Source organism: Monodon monoceros, unplaced genomic scaffold (assembly GCF_005190385.1).
Source record: "Monodon monoceros isolate NGI ecotype Baffin Bay Population unplaced genomic scaffold, NGI_Narwhal_1 Super_Scaffold_9, whole genome shotgun sequence".
Taxonomy (NCBI): domain Eukaryota; kingdom Metazoa; phylum Chordata; class Mammalia; order Artiodactyla; family Monodontidae; genus Monodon; species Monodon monoceros.
The window spans coordinates 39,810,119-39,837,261 of record NW_021703786.1 but is presented as its reverse complement, the minus strand read 5'-3'; the positions used below and the strand labels follow the sequence as shown (position 1 = coordinate 39,837,261).

At 44.7% G+C, this 27,143-nt stretch overlaps 2 protein-coding genes and 1 long non-coding RNA gene across 8 annotated transcripts in view; 1 reads left to right on the top strand and 2 right to left on the bottom strand.

The window, feature by feature from the left end:
- NCOR1 (nuclear receptor corepressor 1) overlaps positions 1 to 9,052 on the top strand; it is a 143,324-nt gene extending 134,272 nt beyond the window's left edge. Inside the window, 6 exon segments of the mRNA XM_029210849.1 lie at positions 268 to 410; positions 4,189 to 4,242; positions 4,689 to 4,825; positions 4,827 to 4,911; positions 7,197 to 7,376; positions 7,529 to 9,052. Of these exon segments, the coding sequence (XP_029066682.1) occupies positions 268 to 410; positions 4,189 to 4,242; positions 4,689 to 4,825; positions 4,827 to 4,911; positions 7,197 to 7,376; positions 7,529 to 7,728 (799 nt within the window). The 3' untranslated portion in view covers positions 7,729 to 9,052.
- Positions 8,416 to 11,649, bottom strand: LOC114888636. The gene is made up of 2 exons (XR_003791829.1): positions 11,396 to 11,649; positions 8,416 to 10,325 (listed from the first exon to the last, which is right to left on the bottom strand). It is a non-coding gene; the product is annotated as an uncharacterized LOC114888636 (long non-coding RNA).
- A 1-nt stretch (position 11,650) lies between these two features.
- The window catches only part of TTC19 (tetratricopeptide repeat domain 19), a 55,213-nt gene continuing 39,720 nt past the window's right edge, over positions 11,651 to 27,143 (bottom strand). For 5 of the 6 annotated variants that reach the window (XM_029210855.1, XM_029210850.1, XM_029210852.1 and 2 more), the window contains 3 exons: positions 13,852 to 14,006; positions 12,525 to 12,687; positions 11,651 to 11,994 (listed from right to left, as the gene is read on the bottom strand). In XM_029210855.1, coding sequence (XP_029066688.1) covers positions 11,861 to 11,994; positions 12,525 to 12,687; positions 13,852 to 14,006 — 452 coding nt within the window. In that variant the 3' untranslated portion in view covers positions 11,651 to 11,860. Of the gene's footprint in view, positions 11,995 to 12,524; positions 12,796 to 13,851; positions 14,007 to 27,143 lie in introns of all 6 variants that reach the window. The other variant, XR_003791828.1, reaches the window with a different exon arrangement.

The following is a 27,143-nucleotide window of genomic DNA, read 5'->3' as shown; positions in this document are numbered from 1 at the left end:
TGCTGTTGAACAGACAGAATCGTGACGAGTGTTCCCATTAACGTCCATTCACTCTTTGTTAAGAATCTTGGTTCTCGATTCTCTCTATTCCAGTCCTCATTTTCTGATGTCATCTTTGTGTCCTCTGATGTGATGTCCTCGCTGGCTTTTGGTCACACACTGTCCTTAGGCTGTCAGCACAAACAGATGGGGAGGGACTCTGGGAATGGTACTAGCATGGGCGGGGTAGGAGTGCATGATGGTAACACACGTAACTGTCCCTGACAGGAATGATTCCCGATCACCAGGGAGTATAAGCTACTTGCCTTCATTCTTCACCAAGCTGGAAAACACCTCACCCATGGTTAAATCAAAGAAGCAGGAGATCTTTCGTAAGTTGAACTCCTCTGGTGGAGGTGACTCTGATATGGGTAAGTGGGATTTCTTTCATGAACCCCAATAAAATACGCATTAATAATGGTATCTCCAGTGTTGCCTCTCGTGTAATCCTTGAGTTCGAAGGCTCTTACAGGCATCTGTCCAAGCACAGCAGATCCTGAAGCTGCTTCCCAAATGTCTGTGGGCACGAGAGGGTTTCCTGTTAGGGAGCAAGCACTTGCCTCTTTCCGCAGCCCTCCATGTTCTCTTGGAACAAGTGCCGGGTCTGGGACGTTTGTTTCTCATGTGGGGTGGGATTAGCCCTCCAGTGTTTTCTGCCCTGGTCTGCGCTTCCTCCGTGCGGGCCGTCTCAGCTGTCTGCGGACAAGTCGTGCCCTTCCAGTCTTTTCTTTACACGCACCCCAGTTCCAGTGGCTGTCCATCAGGGGGCCTGGTTCCGAGCACTCCTGCTGGCCCAGGTGTTCTTCACGAAAAACACTTTATTCGGCTCAGCCTTTCAGTAGGTTCTGAGTACTGTGCAGGACCCACACCACATTCATCATTTGAAGGGGGTCTTTCTGACAACCTGTGTGCTGTTAAGTTCCAGTGCGCTTAATGTCGGTACAGATACCAGGCCTCCCGAGGTGAGCTGCCCTTGAGCCTCCCCTTGCTGTCCTCCTGTGTCCCTCCCGCCAAGCATGGGACGAGGCCCTCTGTGCTGGCTCCTTTTCTGCCCTGCCGGTGTCTTTGTGGGAGGCGTGTGAATCTGCTAGACCCGCCACCTAGGACGGTGCCGGCATCAGGAGCAGCCGCCGCAGCTCCACGTGCAGCACTGCAGTGCTCCAGGCTCCGTCCTAGGCGGGGCTGTGCAGACTCCTGTGCTCTTCACAACAAACCCTGCGCACCACGTGCCGGAATCATCTCCGCTTTGTGGATGAGGAAGCTGAGACTCGGGTTTCCTAGCTGTTGCAAGTTACATAACTAGTGACTTGGGCTGTGGTTCAGACTCAGGAATTCCAGCGCCAGAGCCCATGCTTCCAGGAGTCCTGCACTCGGCATCCTCACCCAGGCCGCTGGCAAATGTCCACTGGGATAGAGCTCTGGGGCATCCAAGCCTTTCCTTAGGGTGGATATGCACGTGCCCGCCGTTTTCAGCACTCATGCCATCACCCAGGCTTGCTCGTGGTCCTTTCCTCACGTGTATCCAGTGATGCAGAAGCTGTGTGGGATGCCCTGTAGAATCCAGGCCTCCTACAATCTGCTTTACTTCTGGGCTACCTGCTATAAACTGCCAGGTGGACGTGTGTTTGGATCTGTGACACTTCGTGATTAATAAAGGCCAAATGTCCCAGAGAAAAAAAGAGGAGCAGTGTCACTTGTTTGTGTAGTTATCCTAGCTCTTGATTACTAGATTCACTTTTTAAATGGCAACAAATTGTCCAAAAGAAAATACTTTAGAAGGCTAACCAGAGTTGCCCTCAGGCTTACAGATATTCTTTCTTTCTTCTTCAGGAAGAAATTCTTGATAGGAAAACGCTATGTATGAATTGAAGAAGCCTACTTTATAGTTTTCTTCTCTCTTCTAATGTTTTCCGTTGTCCTTAGGCAGTAGCCTGGTCATTCATTAATTCAATAATCATTTATCGAGCAGGGTGCTCTGTTGGGTGCTTTTAGAATGACAGATGGTCTCTACTCTGTGAAAATGTATAACGAAACAAGTATCTAGCTTTAACAGAAGGTAAATTTTATTAATGTCGTAAGGCAAGTACTAACAAAATTTGCTTTAGTTTGGGATTTCTGATTGTGGAAAGGGACAATTAAGGGGTTGTACTAAGGAACCAGTGGGCTCGTGGGACCCCAGGCACATTGGGTTCTCACCAGGAAGTAGAACTGAGAAATCCAAGCCCTGGGCAAGCAAGACAGCTTCAATTCACCTCAGGGCTCCCACCGAGGACATCAGTGCCTTTACTGTGCAAAAAACTTCATGCTTTAAAACTTACTTTATCTGATCTCTCTGCCGTTGACATTAGTGACCCACTTCCCTCTTCCGGAAATACTTTCTCCTCTTGGCTTTCAGGGACTGCTTTCTCCTGTCCTTTTCTCTACTTATGTGTCCCTAGAAGCTACGTCCTGCTGTGCCTGGCTCCTGGGTGCTGGTTTTCCAGTCTCTCCTCCTGCACCGTATTCTCGGAGGCGTTTCATCCACTCTGGCGGTTTGCACTACGTGCTGAAAACTCCCAAACTTGTACCTCGAGTTCAGCTTTTTCTCCTAAGCTCTTTGCTGCCCTCATTGCTTCTTGAACGTCTTACTGGCTCCTTAAATGTCTAAAATGACTCCCCATGCTGGCTCTCCACACAGAGGCCTCTGTTCCTCCCCCCCCACCCACCCTGCCCTGCTCCACGGTTCCCTCACGAGGCTCCGCAACTCGCTCTCCCGGGTGCTGTCCTGTCAGCCTCAACGGCTCCTGAGTGCCTGTCTGCCTTTCCCTCATTTCTGAGTAATTACCGTGTCCTCTCGTAAATCTGCCCATCTGTCTTACACCAGGGGCCCTCAAGCGTCACTACCCATCACAGTCACCTGGAGAGCTTGTTAAAACACGTGCCTACTGGGCTGCAGGAATCTCAGAAACCGGCACTTGACGAAGCTCCCCAGGTGATTCTGACCTGATGGCCTCAGAGAGCACCCCGCTGACCTGTGAGCTCCACAGGTGGAGGAAGGGGTGCATTTTAAGTCCAGTACCTTAGTGTTATCGTCGGTTGAACAATATGGAATTGTCTTCATGTGACCATTTTTTTTCATATGACCATTTTTGATCAATATGAAGGTGATTTTATTATTCAGCCAAATAATCGCTCAGTAAATATTTGTGAAATGAATGAGTCCTATTCCCCAGGTTTTGTGGTAACTACCAGGCTGGCCCTACCAGCCTGTGCTGTTTCAAGTTCCGTTCATCTACCATTTCCTGACCTGTACGTGAGGAGCCTGTATCGCATGGTCCCTGCTGTGCAGTCTTCCTGGAGCTTCCTCCTCCCGCCCGGTTTTCCCTGATCCCAGAAGTCAGCGTCTGGGCTCATATGCGCTCCCCATCTGCACGGACGGTCCCCCCTTCTGGGGTCTGCACATTCTTCTCTGGGACACCGCTTGTTTATAGCCACCGACTTTACTTCCTACGTTCTTTCTCTTTCAAAGTCTCAGCATCGAGTTGGAAGACGTGATGAAAACAACGTTTATGTTCCCAAATTCCTTCTATTTCTGGCACAGTGCTTTACAAGTAGCTCCCAGGTTGTCCCAGCTGTTGTCATTCAAACTGAGCAAATGACAAAGTGCACAGTTAGGAATAAACAGAACCAATAGGCAGAATCTTTATCTCATCCTGGGATCAAAAAAAATAGTTTCTAGGTAACCACAGCAGGGACACACGCGGTCACGTTCATGCCGTTCACGGGGCGTCTTTCCCCCGGATCTAATCTCAAACTCGGATATTTGCAGGGTCTTCTTAGAGTCACCATCTTTTCCCCAGCGAGCCTGGGTTCCTGTTCTTAGGGCAGCTTTTCCCTCTGTGTGTTTTCTCCAGCACTGCAAAAGTTCCTTTCCTTCCTGGGCTATATTATTATAGTACTCCTCCTGTTCTGATTTCTTACTTTCTGATTTCTTTAAAAAAAAAAAAAAATTTCTTTCACTTTATCTTCACTTAATGGGTGAAAAATAAAGTTGAGATCATGGAAAATAATAAGGTTAATTTTATTGTAGGATTTTTTTTTGAGACTTTCTCTCTTTCGATGTATGTGATTATCACATCTCAATTAACTTGAATGTTTGTTTAAATACAGCAGCTGCTCAGCCAGGAACTGAGATCTTTAACCTGCCAGCAGTCACCACCTCAGGTAAGATTCAAAAGACATTGTTTGCCAACAGGAAACTGGTACAGTAGCAGTCAGTCCAGCAAATAGGTATCGAATACCGACTGCATACAGGAAACTGCTCCAGGAAAGCTCATCGTTTAGTCAGGGAGGGAGGGAGTCAATGGCGGTAAATAATGAGTTGAGATTCAGTGAGTACTTGTTGAAAAGATAAATGAAGAAAGAGAGTCAAAACTATTAAAGAGCTAAAAAGAGAAGAAAGCCATCCTCGAGTAACTCTCACACAAGTGGGTGCCTGATTTAACAAAGAAAAACACATTGCCTGTGAGCTACGCTCGCTGGCCTTAGCCGGCCTCCATGTGGGCTCTGTGTTGTGGGCACCTTCCCAGGTGCTGCGTGTCCTGGGGGGGGCTCCTGTCTCCCGACCTGCCCTCGGAATCAGGCAGACCCGTCCTGCTCGTCTTTTGCAGGCTCCGTGAGCTCCCGAGGTCATTCCTTTGCTGACCCTGCCAGCAACCTCGGGCTGGAGGACATCATCCGGAAGGCGCTCATGGGGAGCTTTGAAGACAAAGTGGAGGACCACGGGGTCGCCATGCCCCAGCCCCTGGGGGGGGGTGCCTGGTGGTGCCGGCACCTCGGTGGCGACCAGCGGTGAGGCCCGGAGAGAGGAAGGGGACCCGTCACCTCATTCAGGTAAGGGGCTCATTTCCGTGCTCTTCTGCCGCCTTTCCCAAGAAAAAGCCAATTTGTACCCCAAGTTCTAACGGATCACTAAGATTTCATTTATGTGCTCAGAATCACCTCTGAAGGTTTTAGTTACTTAAACCAAGTCTTTTTTCTAACCTGCTCAGACATGTTAGTAATGTGAAATTTAAAAGGATGAAAATTTTTACCCAGAAAGTCATCCTTTTTGCTTGCATCTAGTCCTTATCTGTATACATACATTGCAATCGTAATACAAGTGCAATTTCATATTCTGCTCTTGAATCAAAGTAACTTACCATTGTAGTAAAAATGACAGGCTCAGTATAAAAGAATTTTAAGCCACAGAAAAGAGGGAAAGAAACCAGATCACATCGTCCAGAAAGCTAGTGGTGGTGTTTACATAAAAGGACAGCTTATTGGAATGAGATAATTGTATGCATCCTGTTAAAAGCAAGCACACAAGAACCAGGACTCTACTCTTTCTACATGTATATATAAGCTTTCTTCTTAATCCTTTATACCTTAAAAACTACCTGAAGGTCAGTAACATTTCAAGTTTAGTTTATTTTCCTGTTATGGTCAAACAGACGATCTCACTAAGGTTAAGAAAAAGATAAAGAGATTAGGGGTTTTAGTTATTTATTTTTACATATATATGTTAATTTTAGGACAATATGAATTTACTTCCTGCTCTAAAAGATGAGCCACTGTCTCCCATCTCTGCTCTAACCTTACGATTTTTATTGATTTTAAGTGTGTTTTAAGGTTGTAGTATTGGTGACTTACACAGTTAGTTATCCTGGTTACATAATCTATTATGGCGTTTCTTTCTGGTAAGGTTTTCACACCCTGTGTTCTCCGAAAGGCTGCTGTATCCTGAGGTGCGTGCTCGACAGTGTCTTCTTGCTGCCTTTATGTTTGAGACGGCAGTTTGGCAGGTTATGATACTCAGCACGTACTTTTCTCAAAACATCTCGTAGACACTGTTAGGCTTTTTTCTGGCATTCGTTGTTGTATAAAAAGTAAGACCAGATGTCTCCCCCACCACCACCTTTTTTTGGTGGTGACTCTCTGCCCAAAGAATCCTTTTTTTTTACCTCGATTTCAGTAAATTTATCATGAGTGTGTTAGTGCTCCTCACCCTGTTGCTCACAGGAGGGTGTTGCCCCTTCAGGTTGATATCTGCATTCAGGGAAATGTTCTACCAACTGTTCCTCTTAGTTATTTTCTCTTTCTTTTGGGCCCTCCATTTCAGAAAGTTACCTTTTTGCTGGATAGTTTTTGATCTCTGTATCTGTTAACCTTCTAATTATTTTAGTCATCTTGATCTTTTTCTGTTGCTTTTACTGCGAGTCTCTCAAATTTTTCCTTTGCCCTAATAATTCCCTTTCCCTCGTGTCTATTCTGACCCTTGCTGTTCTGTCTTTTGTTTCCTAAGCACTTTCGCCCCTTTCATTTTGGTTATCTATTCTTTGAGCTTTTCTTAAACTGGCTTCATGTATTCCGAAGTTTTCTCCAGTGTTTGAATCACGTTCCCTGCCCCTGCCCATTTCTTTATTATATTCTTTTCCTTATCACCAAGGATTTGCATTTCTTCTTTTTCCAGATAGTTGGAGGGGTCAAAGTTGCTTTCTGTTCCTTTTTTCTGTACCTCGCAGGACTGGGGGCAGGGTGAGACTGTTCTGCTAGGGCTGAGGAAAACATTTGCTGGTGACCTGGACTCTGATCTCTTCTGAGATCTTTTTCACGTTTTGTTCTAGAGCCCACTTGGGGCTTCCCTCTCCTGCGAACTCCTGCTGAGTTCATCAGCTGTACAGCCTGGAGCAGCAGAAAGGGCCCCCTTGACTTGTCAGGCTCTGCTGAGGTCCAGTAGTGCCCTGAAGGGGCTTCTGTTCTACAGTTTTATTCCTCCTCTGTAAACTGGTGGGGGAGGAGAAAGTGAGGATTTAAGATTTTTGTCAGCCAGCTTCCATTTCCTAAAGCAGTTTCTGTGCTCCAAGGCCAAGAAAGAAATGATGTTCCAGAAATGCTAGTCCCTTGATTACACGTTTCTGAGTTTATGGCATGAGGACATACCCCGCCCGTTTTGACTTTAGCTGCTGTGAGTACATTCTGGCTTTCTTTTAAATGTTACTTCTTTACTTCATTAGGCACTAGGGTTTGGATTCTTCATGCTACCACTTGGCTTCCTTCACTTAGCACTAGACCATCATGGGCATTTTGGTAGATTTTAATTACTAAATATGAGCAGTAATAATTTATTTCACTTTTAGGAGGAGTTTGCAAACCAAAGCTGATCAGCAAGTCAAACAGCAGGAAGTCGAAATCTCCTATCCCGGGGCAAGGCTACTTGGGAGCTGAACGGCCCTCCTCAGCCTCCTCTGTGCACTCGGAAGGGGACTACCACAGGCAGACGCCAGGCTGGGCCTGGGAGGACAGGCCTTCCTCCACAGGTAAGGAGCTGCTGGGAGTCCGAAAGCAGCCGACGTCAGTGCTTTGGTTAGCGCTGCTTCGAACACCGCTTCCATATTACAGCCTCATTAGGGGGTTCCACTGTCCAGAACAGAAGCGGAACGCGTATAACCTAACCCTCCTTCTCCCGCAGGCTCGACGCAGTTCCCCTACAACCCCCTGACCATGCGGATGCTCAGCAGCACGCCCCCTGCGCCCGTCGCCTGTGCGCCCGTCGCCTGTGCGCCCGCCTCTGCCAGCCCCGCCGCCCCTCACCAGCCGAGCAGGATCTGGGATCGGGAGCCGGCCCCGCTGCTCTCCGCGCAGTATGAGACGCTGTCCGACAGCGACTGACCTGCGGGAAGGGGTCCCGGGGCCCCCTGGGTGGGGGAGGGGCTCTAGTTTCTGGTGGTCTCAGTTTTAAGTGCAGGCCAAAAGCCTGCCCTCCTAGGACTTGTGCCCAGAGACTTTTCAGGAGAGCCTGGGCCACAGACGACGACGAAATGATGGAAGTTTATTTCAAGAGTCAAATGAGGGGAAAAGGCTGCCCTGATACAGGCAGTTCAGTGGATCATAATAATAGTGGAGGGTTGGAATGTAGAGTTTTTAAAAAGTGGATAATTCCTGTTCTTACATGTTTGTAAAGAAAATCATAATGTCTTTAAATCACTCTTCTGTAAATAGATGACCTTTTTGCAGTGTTTCCCCTCGCTCTAGTATCTCGTGTACTTATATTCAAATCAGCGCATCAGCTCTGGGGGTAATTTTTAAAAATCTCGTCTTTTTAATAACCTTTGCCTTCTAAACGACCTCACACAGCCCAGTTATACAATATTGGCTGTCACGGGCATTGTACTTTTATCCAATTTTGTTTCCTCCAAACTCAGATTCCCAGTGATGTTTAAAATCTTGTGATAAATGTTTAGATTTTTAACACAGACCCTGTCATAAAAATCTGTACGTTAACGTATTAGGGTCTAAAGGAGAAACAAAATTCTGCCATACTGTAAATTTCCAGTGCGGGCTTTAATTTTTTTTTTAAATTAGAAGCACTGAAAAAATAGTACTGCATGGGTATTGTTATAGTTCAGTTTTTAAGGTTTTAAAGGCTTATTTGAGGCATACCTCACTGTTATGCACACTGGTAATTAACCACGCCCAAGCACTCCTCCTCTCCTGCATTTGATGCAGCCCAGCAAAGCTTTTGTTCTGAAATAAATCTGACCGCCCTGTCCACTAGCTACAGTAGAGTACTTGTGATGTGAGCCTTTCGCTGTCCACTAGCTACAGTAGAGTACTTGTGATGTGAGCCTTTCGCTGTCTCAGGTTTCAAAGGAAAAACTTACACTTTCCTTTAGTTTGATAGCTATTATTGATTGAGAGTCAGAAGGTTACAATCTGTGGAGAACCTCGGTGTTTTAGGTTTGCTTTGTGCCGCATAACCTGGGCTCTCGTGGGGAGCAGCCAGTCCTTTCCCCTTCGTGCCACCCTGTGCTTACTTTCACTTTGATTCCTTGTGGGCAAGAGTTTGTCAGATGTTTTTATTTCACTGAATCTCAAGAAGCAAATAACTTAAAAGACTGAATTTTAAACCCATTATGGTACTAGAGGATCAGTCTTACCCTTCAATAATAATAATTGCTTGTTGAATTAAAAAATTTTTTTCATACAACTTTAACATAGCACTGAAGCATCCTTCCGTAGCACACGGATGCTAATGGTTTTGGGGGAATGCCACCGAGATAGAGGTCTCTCAGAAAGATAAAAACTAGCACTTTAAAGACTTTAAGTAGACCCGAGCTTTTAAACAAAAGTACTCAAAGCCTCTAAAGACAGCAGGTGTCCGACAACCACTGACTAAGCACCTCCTTTGTAGTGGAGGGGACCTTGGTGTCTAGTCCCCTTTTTATAGATGTGGATGCAGGTTCAGTACGTTGCCCACACAGTTAAATAAGCAACAAAGACAGGGCCACAGACCGACACCTGTCTGAAGCTAAGGGAACTGCGCACCTGCGTATGCTTGAGGTCCTCCAAGTAAGCTTTAGATCAGGTGTAGTGGTCAAATCCCTACTACTCGGAAAGCTGGTACGACTTTATAAATACTTTAAAAGTTTTAATGTGAATGAAAAACAGTAACTTAAGGTTTTTGCTTAAAGTTTTGTTTAGGTACTAGTAACATTTTAGATTTTAATTATTTGTCAACAGTCCCAAAGAGATGATGCTGGTATTTTTCTATGACTAGTTCTTGAGAACACGTCAGATCAGAGCCCTGTGCGTAACCTGTGCAGCTCCACTCAGGACCCAAAGGGGGCGGCTGTTGACCACTCACCCCTCCTCATCACAGTGCAAGTTGTTTTACTTCACCTGCCATCACCTGGAGAAGAGATCCCGCAACGGGAGACAAAACCCACGGTCCCGCCTCGGTTCAGAACAAGGGCAGGACGGAGTGCTGGCCTGCGGAGCGGGCAGACCGTGTGGGAGGTGGAGGCCCACCCGGCGTGACGTGACTTGGCCAAGTCAGCTGTGAACCGAGGCGGGATGCTGCGGGCTGAGACCCCAGGGTTCTGAAGCTACAGCCTGGCAAGTGACTTTTTTTTAGCACCCAGAACGAAGTTACAGTTCACAGAACTGTGACAGCCAGCCAGTGTCCACTGCGTGTTCATGATGAGAAGATTCGTAGTGCTTGAATGTGGGTGTGCTGGGTGATTCTATCTTAAAATATCCATGCCCTGAAAGCTCCAGTGAGATAGTTCAAGTTTTTATACTACTGTGAACAGTTCACCTTTGGATTCAGCCCCGTCAGTGGCAGGCCGGTCCTCCTCGTTTCGCTGCCTCAGTGCAGTGAACTGTAGTGACCGCGCCGCGTGCAGAGGAGCTTTCTGAAAACTCCCGCAGGTGTTCCGGGACCGGGAGCTGCATCAACGAGGAGGGTCAGAAATTCTCAGTAAAACCTAGAGCGAAAAACCTCCCTTTCAGTAACTCCCGCAACTGTGAGAAGGTAAAAACGTTCTCAATGCAGAAGGTGAGTAGTCGACAGTTTTTTAAAGTCACTAATAAATGAAGACTGGTTGCACTGAAACTCAATGTGAGTTAAAGTTTCTCTCTCCAGAGTCAGAGTTGAGTGATTAAAAGAATTAACTGGGTCGGAAAGTGGGAAGATGGATACATCCGCAATGTTAAGGTGATAGTTTTAGTCTAATCCCTGTATTTTTACGTTTATGAACTCTTTAGTAAATTATTTTTTGGTGAGAAACTCAAAGATTATGGAATACATACACTACTATTGCAGAGTGTCTAGTTTATTATGAAAGGATTCTCCCAGTATGTAAACAGGAACCCAACTGTCAGTTTATTTCCCTCCCCCCGCCCACCCCGCCCGCTGCCACCGCCACCAGCGTACCAGCAACAACAGGGTTCCTTCGTGGTACTTAGAAGAACCGCAGAACTGCTGGGGTGAAAACACCATCGGTGCCCGCTGTGTTGTGTACTTTACATATGCTGAGGCAGTGTGATAAAGCTCTCAACACAGCGGCCTATCCAGGTAAGGTCATCCACCAAATGCATGCTCCCAGGGCTGAGAGAGACTCTGACTACACACGAGGATACTGAGACCCAAACTCCAAAAGCCTGAGCTCGGGTCCAGGGCACTGGTTCCTCTACAGCACCAGTGGGATACGTCAGAACAACTGGGAAGCTTTCAACACTACACCTACAGGGCCCCACTCAGAGTCAGAGGGTTTGGGGACACCCATAACCGGGTGCAGAGGAGTGAATGCTCAGAGAGCAGGGACGCAGGGGGTCGTCACTCCTTGCCCTCCTTTTTTCACAGTGGTATATAACCAGATGATACATACAAAAACATACAGTTCGCTTTTATTTATAATCAAATGGGCACTATACTTTCAAGTGCCTAATTCCCACTTTAAAACTTCATGCTGCTGGCAAGCCAAGATACTACTTTTTTACGCATTAAATCCCACACCGGGCTTCAGGAGATAAATTATAAGAGAAAATAACTCACCGTCATCCCCCTTTGCCATGAGACCGGTAGCTCTGGTCTGCCAGGTGTTGATAAGAGAAGGCAGCAAATCATTGGACAAAAATCTTATGGGAGAGACGCCTGGCTGAAATGCCAGACCCCACCCCAGAGGGAAACTGGCCCCTCTTAATCTAGAGTTATTCTCGGACCAGCATGGACAGCACCTAACCAGCCATCTGCTGCAACGGAAAGCATTAACCGACACCCGTCGCAGAAGCAAAGTCAGGTGGCGGGGGGGGGGGGGGGGGGGGGGGGGAGCTTTCTTCGCAAAGCAAACGCGGCAGTGCACACAGTGTGTACAGCTTGTCCTCCAGCAAGGCTAAGTTGAGGGGACTTGAGTATCAAGGACAGAGGATTTAAGCCATTGATCAGGGTGCCACTGGGACTGGAATGAGAGGTGTTACCATAAATTCACTACAACAGAAAGGGGTCCAGAGCTCGGCAAGGCTACGACAAAGGTCTCCTTTTTCTTGACAGCCCAGCCAGCTCCTCCCTGATGCGCTGCACAGAGACCTCATCTCTTTTCAGCTCTGCTCGCTTCAGTGCTTCCTGGTAGATCTCTTCTGCTTGTGCATATCGTTCTAAAATAACCCGGAAAGAAGGAAGAATAAAGAAAATGTATGTTTCACCATGATTCTGAAAGAGATTTTGAAGAGAAAGCACAAGTGATGGGACAAGTCTAGTTCATGGCATGGGGCCTTGTTTCACCCCGTGACACCCGGGACCTCATGGAGCCCTTCGCCCACGGTGGTTCGGGTGAGAGACCTGTCGTTGCAGGTTTCTGAGCAGAATGGCAGAGTACGCCCATCAAGCTGCCGTGCCCTGTTGCACGAGCTCCGTGAGAGACAACGTTTAGAAACCCGTAAAGCACTACAGAAATAAGGTCCCACTGCAAACGTTTCCAACTCGATGTGCCTGATAGGCCAGCAGGGCAGGACTACAGGCGGGACGTGAGCTGGGCCCGACGGCGCCCCCCCTGCGTCTCTCCCCACTGGCCCGTCGGTTCAGGAGCATCCTGTCCTCGCTGCCCCCCTCAGCGCCACGCACAGGCTTCTGATCCACTGACACCCACCCCTCCCGAGGCCGGCCAGCCCAGCCCCGCGCTCCGCACCTCTGTGCATCAGGACCGCAGCCAGATTACTGAGCAGCACGTGGAGCTCAGGGTGCTCCACCTGTCTCGCCAGGTCTGACGCCCTCTGTGCGTGAACACAGGCCTCATCGGAGCGGCCCTGCGCATCCAGGCTGGTGGCCAGGTCACTCAGCAGCACGATGGTCTACACACGGGAGGAAACACAGGCAGCTGCTGCTTGCAAACACCTCCACAGCTCGGGAGTCAACGTGGAGTCTGACGAACTGTGGATACACTGAAGGGGTCGCCTTGCCTGGCAGTCCAGCAAAGGTCAGGGCATCAGCAAGTCAGGTGCATTGATCATTCACACTGCACAGCATCAGTCTGACCCTCTGGAAAATGATACAAGTCTAGACACTAGGTAACAGGGTGAATATTACTTATGAAGCTAACTAATTATCAAAGGAGAAGCAGCAAATGAAAAATAACAGCAAAAAGAAGTGACAGGATCTGATTCCCTTGTAGTCAAGGTTCAGCACCCTTGAGAGCTGGCCTCGGAGCCAAACTGCACTACGGTGTCGCGCCTATCTCCAGGAAGAGGAGACCCACCACCGCTCCTGGGAAAGTTCCCACCGAGTCTACAAAACGCTGTGGCGCTAAGGGCGGCGGGCCTCACCTCCTCCTGCACTTCAGGCCCGGTTCTAGTACCTCGTGATTCGAATTCCATATCTGACGTGGTCTTGTTTCTCAGTGATATCCCGTGAAGGGGGTGCTCTAAACCCCCGTTCCTGAAGATAATTCAGAGCCCAGTAACTTGCCCTGCTCATCTGCCCGCAGCCTTGGGACGTGTTTAGTCCAGTTAGAACTTTCACGTCCTAGGTTGGGGGTTACCAAGCATTCACAAAGTGACCCATTTCTTACCTCGTAAGACAAAACATGATTTCAATTCCATGTGTTTACCGTTCTAACAGGAGGCTCTGCATGCTGTGCTTAAATTCTATGTCAGTGGTTTTAAATTCTGTTTAATGCGGTCCCACCGTCCTTTTCCCCCTACGTTCCCCTGGCATTTTATGGGTGGGGCTCAGGAGAGGATCTGCGTGTGTTAACCTGTTCCTCATAAGATTTTCATAGGATTCAGTACCCAAAATACCGTGCTGTGCAAACCAATCCTCACGTAAGCCCTGCTGGGCAGACCCAGTAAACTCAACAGCAGCCTCAAATCCTTCTAGAAACAAGCAGTTGGGCGCAGGGGAGGGGTGGTCGGGCACGAGGAGGGGGATGTACCTGGGCCACCTGCTGACTATCTGTCCCCATTTCGTATTTCTGGATTCTGAAAGTTTTGTCTTACAGTCCTGTTTCTCTCCCTTACCTGTGGGTGTCTTTCTCCTAGTATTTCTTCAGAAATCTGCAAAGCTTTTTCATACATCCTTTGTGCCTGTGATGGCTGCTTGGAGAACAGAAGGTAGCGGGCATAGGTGTCTAGGCACATGCCCAAGAGGAGGTGGGTGTTGGCTTTCTCTTCCACTAGGAAGGAAATAAGAGCAGTGCTGGGATATAACCAGTACAGTACAGAGAATGAGGCAGAGACGTGGCCAACCTGCCCTGATCATTTTTCTTATTACCAAGACTCACACTGATTGTTTCACATCACTAAAGAAGTACTCCTAACCTTGTACTTTGTTACACAAAGGTGACAATTCAGGTGGATTAACATCTAAACTGGCTCCTGGACCCACCTGTGTGTGCTGGGGAAGGGGTGGGGCGTCTCCACACCAACAAGCAGTTGGTCACCAGCAGGGTATCTAAGAATCCAACTAAATTCTGACACCATCCACCCAGAGTCCACAGGCTAACCCCCTCCCCCGACTTCAGACGCAAGTCCGGGTCGTCACCTGTGCTTGTGAAACAACTGGCTGTAAATCACAGGTTCCCCAGGACTCCCTCCCTCGGGTTCAATTTGTTAGCTAGAGTGGCTCACAGATTACTAGATCACCGGTTTATAAAAGGCCGTAACTCGGGAACAGCCCGATGGAAGAGGCACAGGGCAAGGTGTGTGGGAAGGGGCCAGGCGCCACTGCCCCAGCACCAGCCCAAATCCCATCCTTTGGGATGCTGATGGCGGCTTCATTACAGAGGCACAACTGATTCCATCACTGGCCACTGATTCACCTTCCAATCCCTCTCCCCTCCCTGGAGGTCAGGGCTAAGACTGAAGGTTCCAACCCTCTAATCACAAGGTTGGCTCCACCTGCAACCAGCCCGTCCTTAGGTGCCGCCCAAGTCACCTCATTAACATAACAAAAGACACTTAAAATCACTCCCAACACTTAGGAAATTCCAAGGATTTGGGAAACTATGAATAAAGACCAAATCTTTTTCGTCATCTGAATGACCAAATACGTATTTCTTATAAAACACAATACTGCAATATCCAATTAAATGATGTCTGAGTCCACACTTGGTTTCAAATTTTAATCTAATAATATTTAGCAGAACCAGGTGAAGATAAACTCAAAGAAGAATAAGTTAACAAGAAAAAGTCTAGGGCCAATGAAAAAGTTTTCAGGTATGAAAACAGCACTACAGAAAGGAACCAGAGAACACTCAGAATCCTGAAATGGGAAGTCACAAGCCAAATTTAAAGAACAGCTAATCCATTTTTTGAAGAACAGTAAAAGGCTGCAGATACGGCACCTCCCAACACACGCAAGAACTGACCACACAACGTCTGAAAAAGAACAAACTTCAAACACCTAATGCCGTGTGAGAAGAACCAGAGAACAGACCTAGGGACCAGTAACTGAAAGCAACCTACACAAGTAAAGACTCAGGAGAGATGATACCAAAAAATGTGGAAATGGTGATGAACTAGATCAAAGGAAATTTTGCAAACAGCTCAGCTGCAAGTAAATGTTTACACAAAGGACTTGAAAAAGAGGTTCCCTCAGATAATCTTCTGTAACACAATTATTAGACACCCAAATGAAAGGGTTCAGACGGGTTTCTTTACCAGCAAAGGTATTCACACCAAAATACCTTTCCTTCCAGATCATCAAAGTTTCAGAAAACTTACAAATGGGATAGAGAATTTAAAGACTATGTTACCAAGTAACAGTATGACCAATTACTGAAGAGACAGTTTACATAAAACAATGCAAGTAAAAATACCTACTGAAATAATATCTGAAGGTAAAAGTGAAAAAAAAATGTTTTTCTTCAGGTAGAAGTCCAAAGTTATTACTTTGGCCTAGTTATATACAAAAGGTAATGATAATCATTTTCTACAAAAGGTAATGATAATCATTTTCTTAAAATCAAATTAGGAGTAGTTTTAAATAGATCACCTTACAAATTTATTTTCAAAAATATAGATGAAAATTATTTTTATAAATATAGAAAGTATATAAAAGTTTATGGATAAATATAACCAATATAAAAAAGCAAAACGTAAGATGGCACCAAATAAATACCACATGTAAAGATACCATATTTCTCCATTAAAAGGAAATGTTGAAACGAAAAAATATATCTCACTATGAGCACTCTTTTTAGAATGCTGAGCAAAAGCTTATAAAATCAGCAGCAGTTTAAGATCCACACTATTGGGAGATAATGTAATGGACAAAGGTCCAGATAAAGACAGACAAACCACTGTGCTCTCTTCACTTACTAACAAAATAACAAAGGTCCAAGGAGATAAGCAATTTGTAACAGACTGAGAATATACAGATGCACTAAAATCCGTGTTCTTGGAGAACATTTAAAAACAAAAATATTTACCAAAAAACAATGTATAAATTAATTATTCCAATTCTGGAAACTGTATGTTTCAAACGTGACTACTGAATCATATTTCTGCAATGTGTGTTAATAATTCTCTTTAGATATTTCTATTTAGATATTAAGCATGCTCTTTTTACATTTTACAATTAGAAAATATGTTCAACACTATAACTCAAAAGTACAAGGATAAAGTGACAATTCTAGTAGAAAATTACCCCTCATATCTGTAATGGAAATTAAACTAGAATGGCAGAAAAGATAGTAAAGCTTTTTAGAAAGAATAACTGATGAGGTAAAATTTTAGCTGTAATATTTTGTCACTGTTAAGAAGAAAAATACATTTTAAATTCGTAGCACATTCAAATCGTACTAACAAAAATATGAAGAAAAATTTTAAACAATATACTTCTCTAAAAATAGGACCAAGGGAGAAATAAAAAGACTCCATAATAAAACCTTTAGCACACTGCCAAGTTAAAAGTTCATACCTTTAGTAAAGTACCAAAAAGAGTTCCTCTTCTAACTAATAACAATTAAAACATGGTTCTTTGAAATATTAATATAAACACTGTTAGAAATTAGACAAGAACAAATCAGATAACCTAATAACAGCTGAGAAATAAATTGGGATCGTTTATACAGAGCTTCCCCCAACGGATTACTGGAATCTGAAGGGGAGGGAAGCATACTTATTTCTTCAAACTTTAGTTGTAAATAGTTCTTTTCCACAAATTATTCCTAGGAGAAAAAGATGAGCTACCTAAAATCAGTCTATGAAACAAACAAGATTCATCACAGAAATCTGTGCTCAAAATATAAGCAAACTGAACTCTCAAATGCACAAAGGATAAATGCACCAAGCAGTTTTTGCTCCAGGAATACCAAGAATGGCTCAATCTACTTAACGCATCAGTGTATCGAGGTAGGCTTGCATAAAGGCAGACTAAAAGGAGCTTGGTAAGTTACTGGAACAATTATATGCACCCAGAAAAACAGGAATAGGGCCTCCCCATCAGTAAGAAAAAGAGCATTTTGAATTTAAGAAAACGTGAGCACAGGCATCTAGTTCCCCCACCCACTACCAATAATAATCTAGGAAAGTCTACAGGGTCTCTGAACCTAAAGGTATTTGCCACCCATGTTCAAGGAACATCCTAGAATTTCTGCTAAGCTGAATCTCTCATTACGTAACCGATTACCCCATCGGCACTTCCTGAGACCACTAATGGCACCAGTGGAAGGAGTTTTTGGTTCCAGTAACATGACTGATAATCTGAAAACCCTTCTGGTTCAAATATTAGATTATAACGAATATCCTTTTACATGTACAGCTAGCTGAGTTCCCGAGAAGGAAATCCCAAGGGCCAGAAATTAGAAATAAGCTAAAACCCAAAGTGGAAAGCATGTGTGTTGATGCAGGAGAAGCCCAGTTCTGGTTGGTTCTGTGGGGGGCCTGAGTGTCTCTGAATCCAGAATTGGATTCTTCACCTTGTGTAGAACAGAGAACTAGATGTGAAGCCCCTGCATAAAACCAGGATGTTCCCCAGAGGCTGCAAGAGAAGCCTGAATGGCCAAGCCGGGATCTAGAAGGGAACAATGACTGCACGGAAAGCTGTATCACAGGCCTGTGCACACGCAGTGTGATGTCTAAATCTACATCATCCATTTAGGCTCGGACCCGAGTGCCCGGAAGAAACAAACAAAACCAGCCTGGAGACTCATTTCTTGAACCCCGCTGAAGATGAATTTATAACCCCAAGTATGTAAGCATGAAGATGCATCAGAAATGGAAATGAGCAGACAATAAAAAGGAGGTCTTCCCCTCAAGATAACTGAGTGATCCCAGACTATAAACTAAGTAGGGCCAAATGCTGACTCAGACGTCAGGTATGCTCCACCTTGGGGCCTTGCACTGGCCCCACCTCTGCCTGTAACTTGCCTCCCTCAGCGATGACCACTTGGCTTACTCCCTCCCATGCTCCAGGCTTCTTACCAGTTGGGCCTTTCCCGACCCCTCTATAAAATACTGTACTGCCCCACGTCTCCCCTAAATACATATTTCCTCATAAACTTATCTGTGTAGCCCTTTATCATCTTTGGATATGTTATTAAGTTAGTGGATCGTCTTTATTGTGTGTGTTTCCTTCACTAGAAATTGAGGAGGTGTCCTTCAGGCTTTATTTACAGCTGTACCTCAGTGCCTAGTAATACGCTGGCATGTCACAGGCATTCAATCAGTTCTTTCTTGACTGACTGGTTGAATGAATGAACATATATAAAAAGAAATGACTAGAAACATGAAGGTACTGAACTAAATATGGAAGATACAATAAAACTAAAAGTTTTAATTACAGAAGTAACAACACAACACTGCATATATCTATGAAAGTTCAGTACAGAGATGTCATTACAAACCAGTGAGAATCGGATGCACTAATAAAACAGTCCTGAGCTAAAATCCGTGCTTGAGGGAGGAAAGAATCATATCATTACCTCACACCACATTACAAATAAATTCCACATAATTGAAGACTAAATGTAAAAAAGCCAAATATTTAGAAGACACTATCTTTCTGACCTTAGAAGAGTGAAGGATTTTATTAAACAAGACTCAGAAAACACAACTATAAAGGAAAATATCAAAAGATTCTATTACATTCAGTAGAATTAATCAATCTCTGTCAAATGCCCTAAAGTGCAAAGACATGGTCACAAAGAGATAATGTAACCAACAAAATAGATGCTCAAAAAAAGATGCTCAAAGACATTAAGCTGAGAACTCTTTACATATCATTCAGAAAAAGACAACCCTTCCAAAAAATAAGCAAAGGGGATAAAGAGACAGTTTTCAGAACAGGAAATCTGAATGGCCAATAAATACATGAAAAGATGTTCTGTATCTCACTAGTAATCAGAGAAACATGCACTGAAACCACAATGACACTCCACCAGATCCACCAGATCATCCAAAAATTTAAGTCCAATAATAACAAAGATATAGAGCAACAAGAATGCTAACACACTGCCACTGAAAATGTAAACCAGTAAAAGCACTGATAAGCGATTTGGTAATGTCTAGTATTGGCACCCCAGCAATTCCACTCCTAGGTGTACCCCTAGGGAACATCCTGCATGTGTGCAGAGACACAGGTCCAAGCATTATTTTCTACAGCAAAACAGGTAGAACCTACATGTCCATCAACAGAAGAAGTGAGTACATGCCGACAATGGGGTGTCAGGGCCACCCCTAGCTGTATCCCTCCTTTCCAGGATGGAAAAAAAGCACAACCTCACCCCGCACCCCCACCCCAGGGACTAAGTAAAGAAAGTCATCCCTTCTGGACAGACAGACAGCGTGGCAAGCGAACAGGGCCTTTATGTCAAAAAACCCTGATGCTTTAAGTATCAATGTGGATAAATCTCTGCAATATGATAAGTGAAAAATAAACTGCAGAAACAATTGTACAGTATGATGCCATTCATAAAAAGTTTAAAAACATATTAGTCCATAAAAAGTTTAAAAACAGGGCTTCCCTCCCTGGTGGCACAGTGGTTGAGAGTCCGCCTGCCGATGCGGGGGACATGGGTTTATGCCCCGGTCCGGGAAGATCCCACATGCCGCGGAGCGGCTGGGCCCGTGGGCCGTGGCCACTGAGCCTGCGCGTCCAGAGCCTGTGCTCCGCAACGGGAGAGGCCGCAGCAGTGAGAGGTCCGCGTGCCGCAAAAAAAAAAAACCAAACAAACAAACAAAAAAAGTCCCACTAGATCTAAAATTCCAGATCACAGAGAAAAAACAAGTGGGGAGAGGTAGGAGAATGTTAAATTGTAGTCACCTCATCTTACAGAAGAAACTGAAAAGAGAATTTTTTTTCTGAGTCAAATATGTCTTTTAGAAATTTTTAGGTTACCCTTTAATAGAACTGGAGACCATAGATGTACCTTCCTTTCAAAATATAAATGGAGGTTTAGTGAGAAAATCGTCCCTATAAGAGGGACTTGAAGGGACTTCCCTGGTGGCGCAGTGGTTAAGAATCCTCCTGCCAATGCAAAGGACATGGGCTCGAGCCCTGGTCCAGGAAGATCCCACATGCCGTGGAGCAACTAAGCCCGTCCGCCGCAACTACTGAGCCTGTGCTCTAGAGCCTGTGTGCCATAACTACTGAGCCTGTGTGCTGCAACTACTGAAGCCCATGCGCCTAGAGCCCATGCTCTGCGACAAGAGAAGCCACTGCAATGAGAAGCCTGTGCACCGCAACAAAGAGTAGCCCCTGCTTGCCGCAACTACAGAAAGCCCGTGCACAGCAACGAAGACCCAAACGCGGCCAAAAATAAATAAATAAATTTATTTTTTAAAAAAAGAGGGACTTGAAAATATAAGAAATAACAAAAATGGAAAGTTTTTAATGTAAAAAATTAGACCAAATATCACTTTCAATTCTAACTTTAAATAGGTTTTAAGATTCTCTACCACAAGACAACAATACACAGATTAGGTTAAAAAAATCCAAACACAGCCTTCTACAAAACACATACTGAAAACAAAATTACTCAGAAAGTTTAAGAGTAAGATACAGTCAACAATGTAAAACTAAAGTTTGTGACAAATACCTTAAGTAGGAAAAAAAGAATCACTTTTCTGATGAAAGGATAATTCACAATGAAGATATATATATCTGGGGCTCTAAACAGCATAGAAATATGTATAAAGAAAAAACTCACAAAAACAAAAGTTCTGCCTAGAACTAGACAGAAACAGAAGACCTGAACGGCACTGTAAACCAACTAGACCTGACAGATGTCTACAGAGCACATCTCCCAGCGGCTAAGGGACGTACTCTTCTCAAATGCATATGCAGCAATCCCCGGAACAAGCCACGGACCAGGCCATGAAACAAGTCTCAGTAAAATGTAAAAGGACTGAAATCATACAAAGCATGTTCTTTGACCATAATGGAATGAACTTAAAAATCAACAACAGAAGGAAATTTTGGAAATTCACAAATATATGGAAATTAATCAACACACTCCAAAATATCCAAAAGATCAGAGAAGAAATCACAAGAAAAATTTTAAAATATTTTGAGATACATGAAAATAAAAACACAACATACCAAAATTTATGGGATGCAGCTAACACAGTAGAGGGAAATGTATAGCTTGTAAATGCCTACATTAGGAAAGATCTTGAATCAACAACCTAATCTTCTACCTAAGAAACTAGAAAAAGAGCAAAATAAACCCCACAGCAAGCAGGAGAGATACAAAAGATCAGAGTGGAAATAAGGGAGGTAGAAAACAACAAAAAAATTAGAGAAAATGAAACCAAAAGGTGGCTCTTTGACACGGTCAACAAAATCGACAAAAAACAGGAGAAACTATGAATAAAAGAGTCAGGGAGGCCCTTCATAATTAAGAGTGGTAAACACAGAGGAGATAAACCATTTAATAAACTAGGTTAACAGATGCACCACATTCCAGCAGACTCCTTCAAAGTCCTCAGTGAGTCCCAGTCTCAATCCTAGAGCACGTAATCCCCATAACAACGCTGTAAGGCACATTCTGTTTTTTTATTGTATGGATGAGGAAACTGAGGAGGGGATAAGTAACTTGTCTAGTCCCACTGCTGTTCTAAGTGGAAAAGCCAGAATTCCAACCAGGTGCCAGACTTCAGGCACTCCTGAAACCAAATATGCCACCAGAAATACTTCAGCTCTCCAGGAGTGTTTTACTTAAACTATGAAAATGAATGAAACTCTCATCTCAAGGAGAAGAGGAAGGCATCAGTGGGAAAACTCTCTTAAAAAAAGGAAATAAATCCACAAAATTAAAAACTGGGAAAGGAATATGATCCTGAATACATAACAGAATATTGTTAAGTTACGCTTTACAAATATAATTCCTAAGTAAGTTTCTTCCAGGAAAATACAGGTCTCCAAAATTCTTTCACCCACGCATTCACTTATTCAACAGGTATTTATTTAAGCTGTGGTCTTGGCACTGTCCTAGGTACTGAAATCAACTCAAGAAAATGGAAGAAACTTAAATGTATAAGTAACGGAAGAAAGAAGAACAAAAGCTGCCAGAGAATCAACTCTAAAGGAGATCTGAGCCATGTGGTTTCGTAGATCCTACAACTTCCAAGGACTAGATCACTACCATGTAATACCCCACACCTATTCCAGAAAACACAGAAAGCATGCCAGTTCATTTTATCACATTAATACAATCCTGCGATGAGAAGCTCAAGAAACACACTATGGATCTCACAAAACAAAATAAATGTGGAAGTCTAAATAAAACATGAGCATCAACTATTACCCAGCAGCACACCGAGCAATTAACCAGTTACCGGCAAGCCTGACGTGCTCCACACGTAATAATACATCTGCTCACACGGTCTTGCACCAAATCAGATACAAGACAAAGTTGTCCAGCACCGCTGTTACTTAATGTTCTGAGGTTATGGCCAATGAACTACATTTAGTAAGGGGAGGGAGTAGGGACACAGAAGTACAACTATCTGAGAAAAGACAATTATCATGACCTCCCAAATCTCTAATTACATATCTGGAAATAGTGTGAATATCAACTCAAAAGCAAATAGTTTAGTAAGGTGTCCATTTAGAATCAAATGTAACAAAACAGCTGTCAGATCTACCTGAAAAGATCTGTAAGGAGAAGCAGACCACGTCCCTGAATGGGAAGACGGCGGCGTGACGAGAGCAGAGCTGCCGCTGGTCTCAGCCACTTTCCTCACGTGATTCAAGCAGACGGGGTTCCGAACCTCTGTTAGGAATGGATCCTGATCAGTTTTAGCCAATCACGCTGATGCCACTTCTCTTGCCAAGGACTGGGTTAGAAATGCCACGTAACCCAATCTGGCCAGCAAGCAGGAAGCAAGCATAAATCTAGGTGGGGACTTCTAGGAAAAATTACCTTGGTTCTAAGAGAAACATGCAAGAAGTGGACACTGTCATTTCTGGATGAGATTCCTGGGATCTGACGGTCACTTTTCAACCACAAGGAAAGTGTGACATGAAAGCCAGCACACTGAGAGTGTCAGTGAGGATGGATGGGGAGACCACATCCCTCAGGACCTCCGTGAGCCATAAAGCCCCGCCCCCTTTCACTAAACCACCAGTCACATGACATAACAGCGTCCTCACGGCTACACTTAATTTAGTTGAAATTTTTTGCTATTTGTATTCAAGTGCTAACTTATTCTGAAGGCAACCTCCCCAAACTAATTTATAAACATAACACAAATCTAACAATTCATTCTCAACGCACTTTGGGGAGCGAACAAAAAGATCTAAAATTCACATGAAAAACATCTAAAATTCATATGGAAATTGAGTGAAAACCAAATGGGAAAAAATTTTGCAAAAGAAGTATGTGTGAGACCAGTATCACCATGTAACTCAAATGATATCACCTAATTCAGTCAACATATACTGTTATGAGTCATCAGATGAATAAATCAGAATGGAAAACCTTAAAAGAGACCCAAGTATATATTAATTAACATAAGCACATAATGATGATAGATTACTACCTTTAAGAAAGCAGTTACCAGGGGCTTCCCCGGTGGCGCAGTGGTTAAGAACCTGCCTGCCAATGTAGGGGACACGGGTTCGAGCCCTGGTCCGGGAAGATCCCACATGCCACAGAGCAACTAAGCCCGTGCGCCACAACTACTGAGCCTGTGCTCTAGAGCCCGCGAGCCACAGCTACTGAAGCCCGTGTGCCTAGAGCCCGTGCTCTGCAACAAGAGAAGCCACCGCAATGAGAAGCCTGCACACCACAACGAAGAGTAGCCCCCGCTCGCCGCAACTAGAGAAAGCCAACGCGCAGCAACGAAGACCCAATGCAGCCAAAAATAAATAAATAAATTTATAAAAAAAAAAAGAGAGCCAATTTTAAAAAAATCAGGTTACAAAGAAGTCATGTACAGTGTGACTCCTCATTTGCTTATTAAAATGTAAATAGCTAGAGGAAAACAAGCCTAGAAAGACATGCACCAAAAAACAGGAATTCTTATTTTTTTTTTTGCGGTACGCAGGCCTCTCACTGCTGTGGCCTCTCCCGTTGCGGAGCACAGGCTCCGGACACGCAGGCTCAGCGGCCATGGCTCACGGGCCCAGCCGCTCCGCAGCATGTGGGATCTTCCCAGACCGGGGCGCGAACCCGTGTCCCCTGCATCGGCAGGCGGACTCTCAACCACTGCGCCACCAGGGAAGCCCTAAGCAGGAGTTCTTAATACAATTATAAGTGATTTTTATTTTCTTCTTAACGTTGTCTGAAATTTTCTTCAACACCCTTGTATTGCTTTTGGAGTCAGAAAAGACTGCTTATACTCTGAAGCAACTGTCTACAGTCAATGTATAAGTGAAACATAGCAAGGATGTGGATAGTTCAAAAGTGACTTATTTGACAGCTAGAACTTGTTTTTACATCTTTTGTGAATTTCTTCAAAGCACTTCCATACTGCACTGACATTTGTCAGTGTTTGCTGGGCCTTTTGCCCTTTTGCTCAGCAATTATTACTGAGCCTCTATTATGTAGCAGGCACTACTCTAGGTCCTAGGGATTCAGCAGTGAACAAAACAGATGAAGGCTCTTTCCCTCTTTGATAGGGAAGACAGACACTAAAAACGCTTGAACAAAAATGAACTTTAGTAGCGATACAAGCACACAACACACACACACCTACTTCCCAGGGTGACGAAGCAGAGGAGGAGAGAGGTTCAGAATGCGCACAGGTGGGAAGACTGGCTGGCAGGCTGGCCTCCTGAGCAGAGGCCTGGGTGAAGGCCACTGGCCATGGAGACAAGAGCAGGCACGGGGCCCCGAGGTGGCACTGAGCTGGGAACGTACGACAGTGAGAAAAGAGCCGGGTGGCGAAGGTGGAAGGATGGTGTCAAACAGGTGGGGGGATGGGGGGGCAGTAAATCCTCTGCGGGAATGAAGGGAAGCACGACAAGCTGTGGGGAGACGATTACAGGAGTCCAGGCGAGAAGCAATGACAGCCTGGACCAGAGCGGCAGGGCAAGAGGCTGAGACGGCTGTGATGTGGATGCATTTTGATGGCTGATTCAGTACAACTTGCTGGTGAATTACACTTAGGGAATGAGGAAGAAATCACAGATGATGCTTAGGTTCTTGGCCAAAGCACCGGGTGGATGGTGGTGCCATTTACAAAACAGGCTGCCTCGTGAGAAACCAGTTTGTGAGGGGTAGAAACCAAGTGACCCATTTCGGCGGGGAGGGGCACTACAGGGGTAGGGAGTGAGAGGTACAAACTATTCGGCACAAAATAAGCCACAAGGATACACTGTACGACTGTAAAACATGGGGAACATATAGCAAATATTTTATAATAACTACAAATGGAGTATAACCTTTGAAAACTGTGAATCACTATACTGTACGCCTGTAACATAATATTAGACATTAACTATATGTCAACAATAAAAAAGTTAAATCAACACAGGAAAAAAAAAAGAGAGACCCATTTCAAACACGTTAAGCGTGAGGTGACCATTAAGCATTCAGGTCAGGGTGTCAGGTAGAGCATCTAACCCATGAGTCTGCAGCTCACGTACAGGCTGGGGCTGAAGATGTAAAACTGGTATTTAAATGTATGGGACTAACTGCTGTCTCCTAGGGTGTGAGGGCAGAGAGAAAAGGGAAGTGGGCTGAAGACAGCCCTGAGGCCCGCTACCTTTACAGGTGACCCAGGGAGGGCAAGGGACCAGTGAGGTGTCCCAGAACCAAGCGAATGAAGGGTTTCCAGTAGGAGACAGTGACCACCTGGGTTGAGCTGCTAGTAAGTAGAGCTGGTAAGATAAGGATTGAGAACTGGTGACCTTAATAAGGGGGCTTCAGTGGAGTATGAAGGAGGAAAACTGAGTTATGTTCAACGGAGAACTGGAAGACCCGTGACTACAGAAAACTCTTTGAAGCCATATGTACTGCTTTAGGGACAACAGAGTTGGCCGCTGTATCTCTAGCATCATGCTAGCTCTAGGCAAAGAGGAAGTGTGAAATCAGAGCTACTGAATGAATGTCAAATCTGAAAATTCCCAACACTTCAACCCACATTAAGAAACCCGAATGCATATGAAAAGATGCTCAACATCATTAGAGAAATGCACATCAAAACTACAATGAGGTACCTACCACCTCACACCAGTCAGAATGGCCATCATTAAAAAGTCTACAAATAAATGCTGGAGAGGGTGTGGGAAAAGGGAACCCTCCTACACTCCTGGTGGGAATGTAAGTTGGTGCAGCCATTGTGGAGAACAGTACGGAGATTCCTCAGAAAACTAAAAACAGAGTTGCTACATGATCCAGCAATCCCACTCCTGGGCATATATGCAGACAAAACTATAATTCAAAAAGACACACGCACCCCTCTGTTCACAGCACTATTCACAATAGCCAAGACATGGAAACAACCTAAATGTCCATTGACAGATGAATGGATAAAGGAGATGTGGTAGATATACACAATGGAATACTACTCACCCATAACAAAGAATGAAATAACGCCATTTGCAGCAACATGGATGGACCCAGAGATGATCATACTAAGTGAAGTCAGTCAGAAAGAGAAAGACAAACGTCATGATACCACTTACATGTGGGATCTAAAATCTGACACAAATGAACTTATCTGTGAAATAGAAACAGACTCCTGGTTGCCAAGGAGAGGGGGCTGGGGGGAGGGACGGACTGGGAGTGTGGGGCTGGCAGATGCAAACTATTACATTTAGATGGATAAACAACAAGGTCCTACTGTATAGCACAGCAAACTATACCCAATCTCCTGGGATAAACCATAATGGAAAAGAATATTAAAAAAGAATGTCT